The sequence below is a fragment of the Zonotrichia albicollis genome, chromosome 23 (assembly GCF_047830755.1).
Source record: "Zonotrichia albicollis isolate bZonAlb1 chromosome 23, bZonAlb1.hap1, whole genome shotgun sequence".
Lineage (NCBI taxonomy): Eukaryota > Metazoa > Chordata > Aves > Passeriformes > Passerellidae > Zonotrichia > Zonotrichia albicollis.
The window spans coordinates 672,966-688,177 of record NC_133841.1 but is presented as its reverse complement, the minus strand read 5'-3'; the positions used below and the strand labels follow the sequence as shown (position 1 = coordinate 688,177).

The following is a 15,212-nucleotide window of genomic DNA, read 5'->3' as shown; positions in this document are numbered from 1 at the left end:
CAAAAAAAAAAGCGTTTTTCTCTCCTTTAGTTAGCATGCGCACAGTGGAGCAAGTTGTAAAGTGATCTTTAGGTTAACTGTGAAAAAGAATGTATACTGTATACGTGAATTACTTTATTGGGGGAACTAATGCTATATTTTGTTGTTCTTTCACCACTTTGTTCTATTGTCTAAACCTGGAAGCGGCGGAAGAAAAGTTACAATAAAGTTTACGAGCGAGAATTCTGTGACATCATTCTTTCAGCCCCGCTCCGCTTCCTCCCGCGCAGAAAAGGAAATAAAAACTCAAAAATTTGTGCGCGGACAAAAAGGAGAAAAAGCTCGGCCGGGCCGGGCAGGGCTGGGGCCGGGGAGGGGAAGGGCCCTGCTCCTCTTCCTCCTCTTCCTCCTCTTCCTCCTCTTCCTCCCGGCTGTGACAGCTCCCGGAGCCCCCGCTGCAGGTAACCCAGGTAACCCCCGGTGAATTCGCGGCGGTTTTGGGGGGTTTTTGTGGCTTTTTCCCCTTTTTCTGCGCCCGCCCTCCCCCGGGGCGCTCCCGGGCCGGCTTTGTGCGGGGCGCAGCTGAGCCGAGCCGGGGATGGATGCTCGTAACCTTGGGGAAGGAGAGCGCGCACCATTGTCTGCTTTTCCTGCCTCGGGATTCCTGTGCGCGCCCCCTCCCCAGCCCAGAATAAAAAATATCATTAAAAAAAAAGGGCTCAAATCGCGGTTTTGGGGGGTTTCGGTGCCTGTCCAGCCGGGATTCAATGGGGGGCAGCTTCCGAGCGCCGCGGAAGCGCTGACGCGCGGAACGAGCCGTCCCAGCGCGCTTTAATCTCCTTTATTTTCGCCGACGAGAACAGCGAATGCCAGCTCGGTGCGCGGCGCCCAGCCCGAGGCGCTGGGATAAATCAGATCCGGAGCGGAACGGCATTCGGGGGGTGGAAAAAAATAAAAAATAATAAAAAAAAAAGATGCCTGGAACTATTAGGGATCAATGAGACATTTGTCTTACTTTTCTTTTTTTTTTTTTTTGGGGGGGTGGGGGGTTGAGGAGGGGGCGAGGGTCACGGGGGGAGGGGAGGGAGGGAATTATGGACAAGTCTGCAGAAAAAGTAGCTGCGAGCCGAGGAAATGGTGCGAAGGAGGGGAATTTAGACGGGATCGATAAAGGGATAAATAGAAAACTCCCTTGGCTTTCCTCCGGCAGAGCGAGACCGAGAGAGCCTCGCTGCTCCGGCAGCAGCGCGCTCGCAACCCCCTCCCCTTTTCCATGGATTTTCTTTTTTTTTTTTTTTTTTCCGTTTTTTTCCCCCCCTTTTTCTCCGAGCTGAAAACTGATTACAGGTTGCTTATCGACTCCGGCACGATTTCGCCCCTCGCAGCAGGGCTGGCGCGGGGTTTTATACGGCATCAATTATTTATCATATTTTATAAATCCGGCCGCGCAGTCCCGTGCCCCCGAGGAGGGGGCGGGCGCCGATTGGCGCCGCCGCGGCCACGTGCCCGCGCGTCACCGGGGCCGGGAGGAAAAAGGCTCCTTTTTGGTGTAAATCTGGACTCTAATTCCGTAATATATCACGGTACCTCGTAAAACCGACACTAAAACGTCCCGACCTACAAATCACCCGGCCAAATTATGAGTTCATTGTATTATGCCAACGCTTTATTTTCTAAATATCAAGCCGCAAGTTCGGTTTTCCCGTCCGGAGTGTTCCCCGAGCAAACTTCTTGCGCTTTCGCCTCCGGCGGCCAACGCGCGGGCTATGGGGCCGCATCCACGCCTCCCTTCGCCGCCTCCATGCCCGGCCTCTACTCGGGGGGCAGCTCGGTGCACCCGCAGCCCCCCAGCGTGTACGCGCAGGGCTACGGGCTGGAGCCCGGCTCCTTCAACGTGCCCTGCTCGGCGTTCGAGCAGAGCCTGCCCGTGATGTGCGCGGGGGACGCGGCCAAGGCGGGCTGCGGCAAAGCGGAGCACCGCGAGCCGGAGCTGCCCGGGGACGGCGGCAACTTCCGAATCTACCCCTGGATGCGGAGCACAGGTAACGGGAGAGGGGAGAGGGGAGAGGGGAGAGGGGGAGGGCCCGCCCAGGGGGTTTGGGGGTGGGGGGAGTGGGAGTTGTTCGCTGGAGGAGGAGGAGGATGGGGATGGAGGGGGGGGGGGGTCGTTCCCAACTCCTTTGGTGACGTTTCACTGTTGGATAGAGGGAGGGGGGGGGCAGAGCCGCGCACCCCCAGCCCCTCCTGCCCCCCCCTCCCAGCCACAAACCCGCGCTGGGCTGTAAATATTCATCGCGGCCGTGTCTGTCTGTCTGTCTGTCTGTCTGTCCGGGCAGGGATCACGGCCAGCCCCTGTGTGCTGGAGCTGTGCAGGCGCACAGAGGGACCGGGGGGTCGCACTCGGAACGGGGGGCGCCCCGAGGGCTCGGGGGGTTCATTTGGGGTGTCCCGGTCAGCGGAGCGGAGCCTCAATCCCCGCTCCCCGAAACCGCCGGCGGTGACAGCGCCAGCCCGGCGGCACCGGGACGGACACACGGACAGACAGACGGACGGAGGGATGGAGGGATGGATGTCGGGGAAAGGGGACGCGTTCTGCCCCCAAACCCCCATGGAAATCCCTTTTGGAGCTGGGGGCTCTGGGGGGCCCCGCGCCCATCCCGACCCTCCAGAGCCTCCGGTGCCCCGCGTGCTCCGTGCCGGGGCATTAATGCCAATTAAAGATTCAGAAATGTCCCTTTCATAATAAATATCCCCTTCATTAATAATATAATAAATATCGATTTGCCCAGCCCGGGAGGGGCCCCGCTGCCCCCGGAGCGCCCCAGGACCGGGCTGGGACCCGTTCCGTGCCCGCGGTCACTCGTGGGGCCGGTCAGGGTGTCCATGGTCACTCATTGGGCTGGTCACGGTGTCAGTGGTCACTCCTGGGGCTGGGCAGGGTGTCCATGGTCACTGGTGGGGCCGGTCACTGTGCCTGTGGTCACTCGTAGGGCCAGTCGCTGTGTGAACGGTCATTCGTGGGGCTGGTCAGCGTGTCCATGGTCACCCTTGGAACTGGTCAGGATGCCCATGGTCACTCTTGGGACTGGTCACTGTATGAGTGGTCACTCCTGGGGTCAGTCACCGTGTCCACGGTCACTCCTGGAGCTGGTCACAGTATCAGTGGTCACTCCTGGGACCGATCACGGTGTCCGTGGTCACTCGTGGGGCCGGTGGCCGTGTCCATGGTCACTCTTGGAGTTGATCAGGATGCCCATGGTCACTCCTGGCGCTGGTCACGGTGCCTGTGGTCACTCCTGGCGCTGGTCACGGTGTCCTTGGTCACTCCTGGAGCTGGTCACTGTATGAGTGGTCACTCCTGGCGCTGGTCACGGTGTCCTTGGTCACTCGTGGGGCCGGTCACAGTGCCTGTGGTCACTCCTGGGGCCGGTCACAGTGCCTGTGGTCACTCCTGGAGCTGGTCACGGTGTCCTTGGTCACTCGTGGGGCCGGTCGCCGTGCCTGTGGTCATTCCTGGGGCCGGTCACAGTGCCTGTGGTCACTCCTGGAGCTGGTCACGGTGTCAGTGGTCACTCCTGGAGCTGGTCACGGTGTCCTTGGTCACTCGTGACCTTGGTCGCCGTGCCTGTGGTCACTCCTGGCGCTGGTCACAGTGCCTGTGGTCACTCCTGGAGCTGGCCACGGTGTCCTTGGTCACTCCTGGGGCCGGTCACAGTGCCTGTGGTCACTCCTGGCGCTGGTCACCGTGTCCGGTGCTCCTCACTGCCCGGGGATGCCGAGCAGAGCCAGGAATTTTCTGTCCCACCGAGGAGAGACACAAAGCGTGGGCTCCTTTTCAATCCACGCCTCCAGAGCATCACCCGCGCTCCGCGGCCGCGGAAAACCCGCGGAGGTCCCGCGTGGAGCTCTGGGGGCCGGAGAGCAGCGCAGGAGCCGGGGCAGGGGGCTCGGGGCAGGCGGGAGCTCCGCTCGCTCCGGTTTGGTGGCCACCTCTCCCCGTTACCTGCCCCATCACTCACCCGCCTTTACAGCTGATTTATCAAAGACCAAATATTTCTGCTCGTAAACACTTCATCCGCGCTTTTATCCCGCTTTAGATTTAAGGAGCTCCCCCCCCGCTCTCTCCTCTTTCAGCGCTGGAAAGAAACACAGCAAACCTCCAAAAAAAAAAAAAACCCCAAAAATCCGCGTGTTCTGGGGTCAGCTGAGGCTGAAACCAGAAAAACTCAATTTGGGGTGTAAAAACCGGGGGTCCCGCCCTCGCAGCCCCCCTTGCAGGAATTCCATCCCCGGGCGCAGATAGAGTTGTCATCCCCATTCAGCCTTTATGGCTCTCGCCGATTTTACAGCCCGCATTCCACGACCCGCACATTTTTACTTTACAGCTTAGCCAGGCCTGTTTCCCCCTTTTTTTTCCTCCTTTTTTTTTTTCCCCCCTTTTTTTCTTTTCCTTTTAATGACTGGGTCTTTTCTTCTTAAAGAATTAAAAAAAAAAAAAAAAAAGAAAGGGGAGGAAAAAGGGGTTGAGTTTGAGGGGGGAAAAGGGAGAAAAGGTGGAGCGCTGGTGGGGGCTGCTGCCCGGGGGGAAGAACGCGTTCCGAGCGGAGTTTACACGCCGCGATCACAAACACCAGATTGCAGAATAATTCCCCACCAGGAATCCAGGAAATGTCGGGCGGAGGGGAAAATCAGGAGCGGGGCCTTTGCCAAAAGCAGCCGGGGCTGGTGGCCAAGGTGGGGCTCTGCCCATCCTCGCACCCCGAAAAAATGGGAAAAAATACCCCTTTGAGAACCCCAAAAAATCCCCAAAACATCGCCTGGAATGAGTAAAAGCATCTCGCACCTTCCGGATGGATCAGGGAGAGGATGAACACCGCGGTTTGTGGGGCAGGAGATGTCTCCCCTATTCCTCCCTCTCCTCTCTCTGCCCGGCTCTTCCCGCACCCATTTTGCCCCAAATGATCCCAAATTTGTGGGGTCTGCATGGAAACCGAGGCAGGAACTCGGAGGATGCGAGGGCAGGAAACTTTGTGAACTTTGTCGTTGGCTCGGAGGCTGCGCTGGCCTTGAGATGGAGGAAAATTAAATTAATTAAATTAATTTGGGGATTTTGGGGATGTTGGGGGGAGGGCTGCAAAGGCGGGGAAAGCGGGAAAAATTTGGGAAAATTATTGCTAAAATTCCTGAAAATTAAAGGAATCTCTGGCCTGGGTTGTGTGATGTTGGGTGGCACAAAGAGGAGAAATTTCTGGCTGCGCCAAAAAAAAAAAAAAAAGAAAAAAAAAAAAAAAAAAAGCCACCCAAAACGCCCCGAGCTGACCCAAATCTGCGTTTATTCGGCAGGGACGGACAGAAAACGCGGCCGCCAGACGTACACGCGGTACCAGACGCTGGAGCTGGAGAAGGAGTTCCACTACAACCGCTACCTGACGCGCAGGAGGCGCATCGAGATCGCCCACGCTCTGTGCCTGACCGAGCGCCAGATCAAAATCTGGTTCCAGAACCGCAGGATGAAATGGAAAAAGGAGAATAAAAGCGCCGGGCCCGGCTCGGCGGGGCAGGAAAAGGCAGAGGCCGAGGAGGACGAGGAGGAGTGAGGTGGATGCAGGAAGCGAGGGGAGAACGCGAAAAACGCGAAAACGCGCGTTAAAAAACACACACACACACAAAAAAAGGACTATATATAAAAATAAATGATAACGCACCGATAACGAAACCCCTAGGAGTGATGCTTGTGTTTGATGACACTGAGATAAAAATACTACCTATATTAGAGCCTCTTTTTTGGGTTATTTTTTTTCCCTTTTTGTACAATAGAATATCTACCTATTCCGTGTGGCTTTAGAGTCGCGTTTTTTCCTGTGTGAGCCTCCCTCTAGCAGCAGTAATTTGTAAATCGCTGTAATTTGTACTTGGCTGTGTACTGGGGGGGTTTTTTGGGGGGTGGGGGGTTCTGAAGTAACGTGGTCGTGTTTAGCACCTTTAATTTAGAAAATGTGACCCGAAAGCCCGAATGCAAATTACATTTAGCGCGTAGAGTCCTGTACATAATAAGGATTATTATTCCTCCTTCCTCGCCTCTGCGGTTTTCTTTTCTCCTTGCGATGCTCTTTTGTCTGTGGACATTTTTACCTTCGTCGTTCTATAAAGGGGAGGGGAAAAAAAAAAAAAAAGAATTAAAAAAAAAAAAAGAGAAAAAAGCAGAGGAATTAATATTGTGCTACGTCAAATGTTGTATATCGAAGTAGCAAATTATTTAATGGCGGCGCGTTGCTTTTTTTTTTTTGTTATTAATAATTATTATTATTAATATTATTATTATTTTCCTTCGTCTGTGATTATTATTATTCTTCGAAATAAAAAGGAGATCTCCAACAATCCGCAGCGCCTTGGGTGCCTCCCTCATTAAACACAAAAAAACCTCCACGTTTTTTGGAATGAAGGGGATGAAATTTCCTTTTTCCCCGGTTTACCACCCAAATTTCTCTCCTTCCCTTTGGCACAGCCGATCCATGGGAGATCTGGGTGTTTTTCCGTAGATTTGGGGAAAATCCTGAGCAAAAATTGATTTTCGGGGCTCTGGAAGGGCGGGCTGGGCTCTGTCCCCTCTGTGCTTGCTCTGGGTTATTCCTGAGGGAGAAAAAAAAGGAATTTAAAGGGAAAAAAAAAAGGAATTAAAAGGATAAAAAAGGAATTTCAAGAACCCCCAATGGCCCCAAATTATCTCCCCGCTCCTCGCTTGAATTCTCTTCCTCTCCGATCCATTCCGCCGCGCCTTTGGCCATTTTATTTATTTATTATTTTCTTTTTAAGGTTCTCCCTCAGCCCTTCAATTGCTTTGGTGCGGACTGGAACTCTTTCATTAGCACCAAATAACGCCGAGCATCAAAGCGCGCATAAAATAAATTAAAGCAATTAAAACGCGCGCGCGAGGGGAAGGAGGAGAGAAAGAAAGGGAAAAAAAAAAAAGAGAAATTTAAAAAATCACCAAGGCAAAACAAAAGGCGAGGAAATTTCAATTTAAGCATTTGCGCCTCGGCCGCGCTCTCACCCTCTCCCCGCCTTTTTTTTTTTAATTTTATTTATTTATTTTTAAAAATTTATTTATTTATTTCCGCTGCGCATAAAGGCGCGGAGGCTCGGCGGGGTTTTACTGGGAGGGATGCGCAGGGAAGGGGGTTTTTAAAAAATTAAATAAAAATAAGAATAATAATAAAATAAGGAAAATAAACCCCGAATTCAGGGAGCTCGGGGAGGAGCTGGCGGTGGCAGCCCCGCATCTTCCTCTTCCTCTTCCTCCCCTCGCTCCTTCTCCACCTCCCACACCCTCTGGCACATTTTATTTTTAAATTTAATTTTTTTCCCCTCAAAATTCCGGCGCCACGTCAGGGAGCTGCGCGCCCCCAGATTCGCTGCCGGCCCTAATTATGGAAATCCCGTAATTAATAAAGGATCCGCTCGCCCGCTTTTCCCCCCTAAATTCCCTCCTGGAGGGGGAAATCGAGGGAAAATCGGGGGGGAATCCAGGGAAAATCAGGGGGGAAATCCAGGGAAAATCAGGGGGGGAAATCGAGGGAAAATCAGGGAAAAATCCAGGGAAAATCAGGGGGAAATCCAGGGAAAATCAGGGGGGAAATCCAGGGAAAATCGGGGGGGAAATCGAGGGAAAATCAGGGGGGAAATTCAGGGAAAATCAGGGGGGAAATCCAGGGAAAATCAGGCAAAAATCCAGAGAAAAATCCAGGGAAAATCAGGGAAAAAATCCTCTTTTTTTGTTTTTCCGCTGCGTGCAGAGCCAGGTTGGGGTGTGGGGGTGAAATAAATAAAAAATAAAGGGATTCCAGAATTTTCTGCCCCCTCTGCTGCTCCCGGTGCCCCCCCCTGCCCGGGCCAGTGGAAATTGAGACCAATTCCAGGGAAAAAGGGCAAAGGGGGGGCCGGAACACCCCAAAATCCGCCCTGGGGGACACCGGGGGGTTCGCAGCCCCCCGAGCGCCGATCCCGCGGTTTTTCCGCCTTTATTCACCCCCCCAAGGCTCCTTTCAGCCCCTTTCAGCCCCCGAGGTGCCAATTGTGACCCAAAAAAAAGGGAAATGAGCCCAAAATCGCGAACCCCGCTGTTTTACTGTGCCCGTCCCCGCTTCCATCCCTCGCAAACCCGCAGCTCTTTATTCTGGGGGGGTTTTATTGTTCGCGAATTTCAGGCGTTATTGCGTTTTTTTAATCCCCAACCCCCCCCCCAATATCCAAGTCAAGGATGGGGTGAGGGGGGGTGAAAAAATGAAAAAAAAAAAATTAAAATCCCGACCCCCATTTTTTGGTGATTTTTTAAAAATATATTTTTGCGTTAAAGGAAAAAAAAAAAAAAAAAGATGGCGGCTAAGAAAAAGACTGCTGTTAAACCGGTCATGAAGAAATGCAATAAATTCCTTGTTGTTTTATGAAAATTTACAACTTTGTGATAGAACTTTATGAGTGGCTGGGTTCTGGGATTGGCCAGAGCCGGTCATGTGGACTGCTAACCGTGAACATGAACTTTTTATTATTTCCCATGTGGTTATATTGCACCATTCTTCTGTCCGCTGCACCTTGGGTCGGATCAGTGTCCTCCATAGGGCTCTCGCCCTCTCTCTTTGCATTTTTTTGGTTTTTGTGTGCGCGCTCGGCGGGGCCGGAGCGGGGCAGAGGGGGCGGGGGGGGCCGCAAAGCCGCTCGCACCCCCGGGCTCCCCCCTCGGCTCCATCACCCCGGCACATTTTGCTTTTTATTCCCTAATTATTACCGCAATTTCCCCCTCTATTTTTAATAATTTTAAAATTTTTTTTTTCCTATTTTTTAATATTTTTTTTTTTTAATCCCGCCCCCCTCCCCACCCCGAGTCTCCCCGCTGCTTTCGGGGGGCTCGCAAGGGCAGAGGGGATTCTGCGGCACCGCGGGCGCTTTTTCGCCGCTTTTTCCACGCAAAAAAATGCGAGCGGCCCCGAGGAGCCCGAGGGGCGACGGACGGCGCTCAGGTCAGGACGCGCTTTGGCGGCCGCCGGATGAGCGCAGGCTTCTCCCTGCGCCCCCCAAATCCCCTCCCGCGCCGCGCAACAGGACGGCAAAAGGTAAGGGCACGATGCTTTTCCTTCCTTTATTATTGTATATGTAAATATATATATATTATTTTAATTATTTCAATGAAAAGATGGATTTGTCAAGCTGCTGCTTTTGCTTTTTCGTGTTTCGTGCCCATCTCTCCTGCCTGGGGAGGAGGTGGTGGTTGGTGGAAGGGGGGGATGGAAAAAAAGGGTGGGGTGGTGAAGAAGGGAGAGGAATGAAAGGCTTCGGAAATCTGCTCCAGCCGCGAAAAAAAGCGGGATTGGAGGTTGAGGAAAAGAGAGAAATAAAGGTGGGGAAGAAAAAAAAAAAATCGAGAGGAGGGCGAGAGAAATAAAGGTGGGAAAAAAAAAAATCGAGAGGAGGGCGAGAGAAATAAAGGTGGAAAAAAAATGGGAAAGGAAGAAAGCCAGGGGAGGAAAGGAAAGGAAGAAATAATGGGGAAAAAAAAAGAATGGGGAAAGAAAAAGGGAGGAAAAACGAAGGGAAAGAAATAGAAAATGGGAAGGAAAAGGCGAAGAGGGGCTGGGAGGATGAGCAGGAGCCGGGGAGGTCACCTGGAGGCGGCAGCAGCCTGGGCAGCCCTTGGCGGGCACTTGTCGCGTTCGCTTCTGTCGCTTTTGGGTTTGTTTTGGGTTTATTTTCCCTCCCCCCGGGGCCGGTTCCGTGTCTCGGGATTTTGGCGGAGTTTCCGCGGGAGCCGCTCGCGTTCCGCGCTGCTCTCCAGGGCCGTTGGGTGCCTGGGGTGGTTTTTGGGGTTTTTTTTTCCTTCGAGGAAACCTGAAAATCAGCCTTGAAAAAAAAATAATAAAACAAACCAAAACAACAACAACCAAAAAAAAAAAAAAAAACAACAATGAAAAAAAGGAGGGGGAAGGAACAACAAAAAAAAATAAATAAAAAGGAGGAGAAAAAATAAATGAAGAATGGAGGAGCGGAGGCAGCGCAGGGCGCAGCGCTCTCATTGTGATTTTTTTTTTTTTCCCTCTCCCCAAGTCCCCGATGAGCTGACGTGGGGCGGCAATTAAGCTGCTCGGGTTTTAATTGCGTTCCGCGGCTCCAGCCCGCGCTCCCTCCTGGCCGCGTTCCGCGGAAATCCCGCTCTCCTCCCGCGCCCCGCGCCCCAAACCCGCCGCTCTTTAGGGGAAATATTCAAAATATTCACCCCGAGGTGATGCCGGGTTTGATCTCATTTATTCCATATTTCCCCCCGATGTTTCGAGGGCGGGTTGTGAATGTTTGGTGCGAACGCCGCGGTTCCGAGGTGACGGCGCAATGAGATAATGAAGGAGCGGGATGGAGGGAGGGAGGGAGATTCATGATTTCGGCATAAACCATTCCGTGACTGGCGATTTATCTCGGGGCGCGGAATATCGGGTGCGAGGGGGTAAAGGATGGTGAGTAATAAACACGGAGACGTTTTTAAAAGCCATTTCTTCCCCGAACCTGTTACGTTCTGCATCAATCACCGGCCCAGGGGGGCTGAAGAAAAATTATTATTATTAATATAATAATATAATAATAATAATAATAACGCGGGTCCAACTCCCGCTCTCCCTTTGCCCCCATCCTTTCGCTGTGTTTTTTTTCCTGTTGGCGTAGGGGATCAAAAATGGGAATCAGAATCAATAATTTAATGTAGAAATGTGGGTTTTGTGCCGATTCTTGCACGCCTCGCGTGGGCAACCACTTGTGGAACCCCAGAGGGTTTTTAATCATTTCCTGAAGGAGCGGAGCGAGCCCGAACCCCGCTGCTGGGGGAGGATTTGGGGCTGATTTTGGGGTGATTTTGAGGTGATTTTGGGGTGATTTTGGGCTGATTTCGGGGTGTCCCCGCCGGTTCATTCGGAGCAAAGCGAATCAAACCTCCCGTGGGCTCGCCCATTCCGCGCCGTCTGCTGCCATCTACCGTCGGCGGCCGCGGGCACCGGGGGGCACCGGGGGGCACCGGGGGGCACCGGGGGGCACCGGGGGGCTCCCCCAGCCCCCAGACCCCTCCCGGGGTGTCCCCAACCCCGCCCGGCCCCGCCCGGCCCCGCCCGGCCCGGGGGGAGCGGAGCGTTCGGGTTTTGCTCAGCCTGGAACGGGCGGAAATTCGGATTTTGGGGGGGTTCGGAGCGAAATGAGGAATTTTTTTTTCTGTCGCAGCAGCCCCAAAGGTGGGCGAGGGGGTGGGAAATCGCCCCCTGGGTGCGCTCGGTGCGCGGAGGGGCCGAGACGGGCGGAGCGAGGCTGGAGGGGGTTCGGCAGCTGAGCATGAAATAAAAAAGGGGAAAAAAAAGAAAAAAAAAAGAAAAAAATTGAAAAAAAATGAAAAAAAAATAGAAATAAGAAGAAATAATATGAAATAAGATGGAATAAGATGAAATAAGATGGAATAAAATGGAATAAGATGGAATAAGATGGAATAAAATGGAATAAAATGGAATAAGATGGAATAAAGTGAAATGAAGTGGAATAAGATGAAAAAAAAAGAGAGAAGAAGAAACAAAACGAGAAAAATAAAATAAAAAAAAGAAATAACATGAAATACAATAAAATAGAATGAAAAAAAAAAACAACCACCATAAAGAAATAAGAAGAAATAAAGAGAAATAATCGGCAATAAAACGCAATAAAAGGTAATAAACGGCAATAAAGCGCAATAAAACGCAATAAATGCCGGGCGGGGGAGCGCTGGCCCCTCTCTGCCCGCAGTGCCCACTCGGGGTCGGGGGGCTCGGGGGTCGCTGGGGACGGGGGCAGACGCGGGGTCGCTTTTAAGTCGCTGCAGGCCCGGCCGGACAATGCGCGCCTGTGATTTTAAAAGGTTCCTCTGCCCTCCCTCCCTCCTTTTCCCCCTTCTCGTTTTCCCCTCCTGCCCCGCAGTTTCCTGGCAACTGCTCGGCTCCCGAATCGAGCTGCTTTTCCCCCAGAAAGTGCCGCGCTCGGGGGCTGCGGGGGGAAACTCCAATTAAAAAAAAAAAAACAACCAGAAGAAATAGGGAAATCAATGGATTTTGTGCCGCAGCAGCGCTGGGGTTGTTCCGTGCTGTCATTCCCCCCTCATTTCACCCCCTCTCCCATCCCAGGGGGGAAATTTTGGGGTCCGGCGCCTTTGGGTTCCCTCAAAGCCGCCTCAGTTCCCCCCGCTCCCCCTGCTCGCCCCGCGTTTTGCTGATTTTGGCGTTAATAATTAGCCGCGCTGCCTAATGGAACAAAGGCAGATGATTATTGCTGCTTTTCCGAGCTGCCATTAGCCAGGTTATTACCGCGCGGGAAGTCAGGTAAATTAAACTCCAATTGCTGGAAATTAACTTTCAGCCGGGTTCGCGCTGCGAGAAAGGCCATTTTTTAATTTTTTTTTTTTAATTTATTTTCTTTTTTTTCTTTTTTTTTTTTTTAACACCTTCGGGGTCGTTTTAAACGCTCGGGTTTATTTTTCCGAAGCGATTTCGGGAGCTTTGCGGTGGATTTCTGTGTCTGGCTTCCCCCAAGAACAAGGGGTTTGTTCAACTCTTGGCTCGGCTTTATGGCCGCAATAATTCCCTGGCTGAGGAAACCCCGCTGCGCCCTCACTCCTGAAGGCTCGGCCATTCCAGCTCTCATAAAAGGGGAAAAAATATTAAAAAAAATATAAAAAAAAATAAAGAGTTTCATTTTTTATTGGGAGCAGCAGCGCGGAACTTTTGCCAGCGGCTCCCGCTCGGCACAAGCCGCGCTCTGTTTCTGCCGGCCTGGCCAAATATTTGGGTGTTGTTTTAATCCCCTCGCTCCCCGCTCCGGCTGCGGGCCAGGAAAAACCACGCGGCTGAAACTTGGGCGAGCCCCGAACCCTCCTCGTTATCGTGATTTATCGCCGTTTATCGCGATTGGTCTGTATTGATGCGCTGAGTGGCGGCTGTCAGAGGGAAAGGGGGGCTGCGCCTTCTGCTGCCCCCCCGCTTATCCCCCTCCTGAGCAGGAATTTGGGGTTTTTGGGGAAATGAGGGCAAAATCTGATTAAAGATAATCCCCCTCCCCATTTTATTGCCCCTCCTATTGCTCGAGTCTGGAATTTGGGGGTTTTTTTGGGGAAATTAGGGCAAAATCTGATTAAAGATAAACCCCCTCCCCATTTTATTGCCCCTCCTATTGCTCCAGCCTGGAATTTGGGTTTTTTTGGGGAAATCAGGCCAAAATCTGGCTAAAGATAAACCCCCTCTCCGCTTTATTGCCCCTCCTATTGCTCCAGCCTGGAATTTGGGGTTTTTTTGGGGGAAATCAGGCCAAAATCTGGCTGAAGATGAACCCCCTCCCCATTTTATTGCCCCTCCTATTGCTCAAGCCTGGAATTTGGGGTTTTTTTGGGGGAAACGAGGGCAAAATCTGATTAAAGATAAGCGCCCTCTCTGCTTTATTGCCCCTCCTATTGCTCGAGTCTGGAATTTGGGGATTTTTGGGGGAAACGAGGCCAAAATCTGGCTAAAGATAAACCCCCTCCCCATTTTATTGCCCCTCCTATTGCTCAGGCCTGGAATTTGGGGTTTTTTGGGGAAATCAGGCCAAAATCCGGCTGAAGATAAACCCCCTCCCCATTTTATTGCTTGAGCCTGGAATTTGGGGTTTTTTGGGGAAATCAGGTCAAAATCTGGCTAAAGATAAACCCCCTCCCCATTTTATTGCTCGAGCCTGGAATTTGGGGTTTTTTTGGGGAAATCAGGCCAAAATCTGATTAAAGATAAACCCCCTCCCCATTTTATTGCTCCAGTCTGGGATTTGGGGGTTTTTGGGGAAAATCAGGCCAAAATCTGATTAAAGATAAACTCCCTCCCCATTTTATTGCTCCAGCCTGGAATTTGGGGGTTTTTTTGGGAAATGAGGCCAAAATCTGATTAAAGATAAATTCCCTCCCCATTTTATTGCCCCTCCTATTGCTCAATAGGAATTTGGTTTTTTTCGGGGGAGAAATGAGGCCAAAATGTGATTAAAGCTGAGCCCCCTCCCCATTTTATTGCCCCTCCTCTGCAGACATCGAGCCTGGAATTTGGGGTTTTTGGGGAAATGAGGCCAAAATCTGACTAAGGAAAAGCCCCCTCCTCATTTTATTGCTCCTTCTTTACATGAGGCAAAAATCTGATTAAAGCTGAGCCCCCTCCCCACTTTATTGCCCTTCCTTTGCAGACCTCGAGCCAGGAATTTTGGGCTTTTTTTTGAAGAAATGAGGCCAAAATCTGGCCCAAGATAAGCCCCCTCCCCATTTTATTGCTCTTCCTGTGCAGACCTCGAGCCCGGAATTTTGGGAAGATTCCTTGAGGAAGTGAGGCCAAAACCTGATTAAAGCTGAGCCCCCTCCCCATTTTATTGCTCCTCTTTTGCAGACCTCATGCCTGGAATTTTGGGGTTTTTTTTTTAAAAAAAGATGAGGCCAAAATCTGATTAAAACCCAGCCCCCTCCCCATTTTATTGCTCCTCTTTTGCAGACCTCGAGCCTGGAATTTTGGGGTTTTTTTTTAAAAAAAAGATGAGGCCAAAATCTGATTAAAACCCAGCCCCCTCCCCATTTTATTGCTCCTCTTTTGCAGACCTCGAGCCTGGAATTTTGGGCTTTTTTATAAAAAAAAATATGAGGTCAAAATGTGATTAAAACCTGGCCCCCTCCCCACTTTATTGCTCTTCCTCTGCAGATCTGGAGCAGATCTGGAATTTTGGGGTTATTTTTTAGGAGATGAGGCCAAAATCTGATTAAAGCCGAGCCCCCTCCCCGTTTTATTGCTCCTTCTCTGCAGATCTCGAGCCTGGGATTTTGGGGTTATTTTTCAGGAGATGAGGCCAAAATCTGATTTAAACCGAGCCCCCTCCTCACTTTATTGCTCCTTCTTTACATGAGGCCAAAATCTGATTTAAACCGAGCCCCCTCCCCACTTTATTGCTCCTTCTTTATAAACCTCATTCCTGTAATTTTGGGGTTTTTTTTTTAAAAAAAGATGAGGCCGAAATCTGATTAAAGCCGAGCCCCCTCCCCACTTTATTGCTCCTTCTTTATAAACCTCATTCCTGTAATTTTGGGGTTTTTTTTAAAAAAAACATGAGGCCAAAATCTGATTTAAACCGAGCCCCCTCCCCACTTTATTGCTCCTCTCTGCAGATCTCGAGCAGATCTGGAATTTTGGGGT

General features: G+C 51.4%; 1 protein-coding gene across 1 annotated transcript; it reads left to right on the top strand.

Annotated features, from left to right (window-relative positions):
* The first annotated feature begins 1,065 nt into the window (after positions 1-1,065).
* Positions 1,066-6,333, top strand: HOXB7 (homeobox B7). The gene is made up of 2 exons (XM_074557881.1): positions 1,066-2,021; positions 5,323-6,333. Exons 1-2 carry the CDS (start codon positions 1,619-1,621, stop codon positions 5,574-5,576), a joined length of 657 nt encoding a protein of 218 aa, XP_074413982.1. The 5' UTR covers positions 1,066-1,618; the 3' UTR covers positions 5,577-6,333.
* Positions 6,334-15,212: the final 8,879 nt, after the last annotated feature.

Excerpts from the sequence above, each read along its gene's own strand:
- HOXB7 (XM_074557881.1), top strand. The coding sequence starts at position 1,619 with ATGAGTTCATTGTATTATGCCAACGCTTTATTTTCTAAATATCAAGCC. Across the intron at positions 2,022-5,322 it reads CCCCTGGATGCGGAGCACAG|GGACGGACAGAAAACGCGGC; the intron begins GTAACGGGAGAG and ends TTTATTCGGCAG.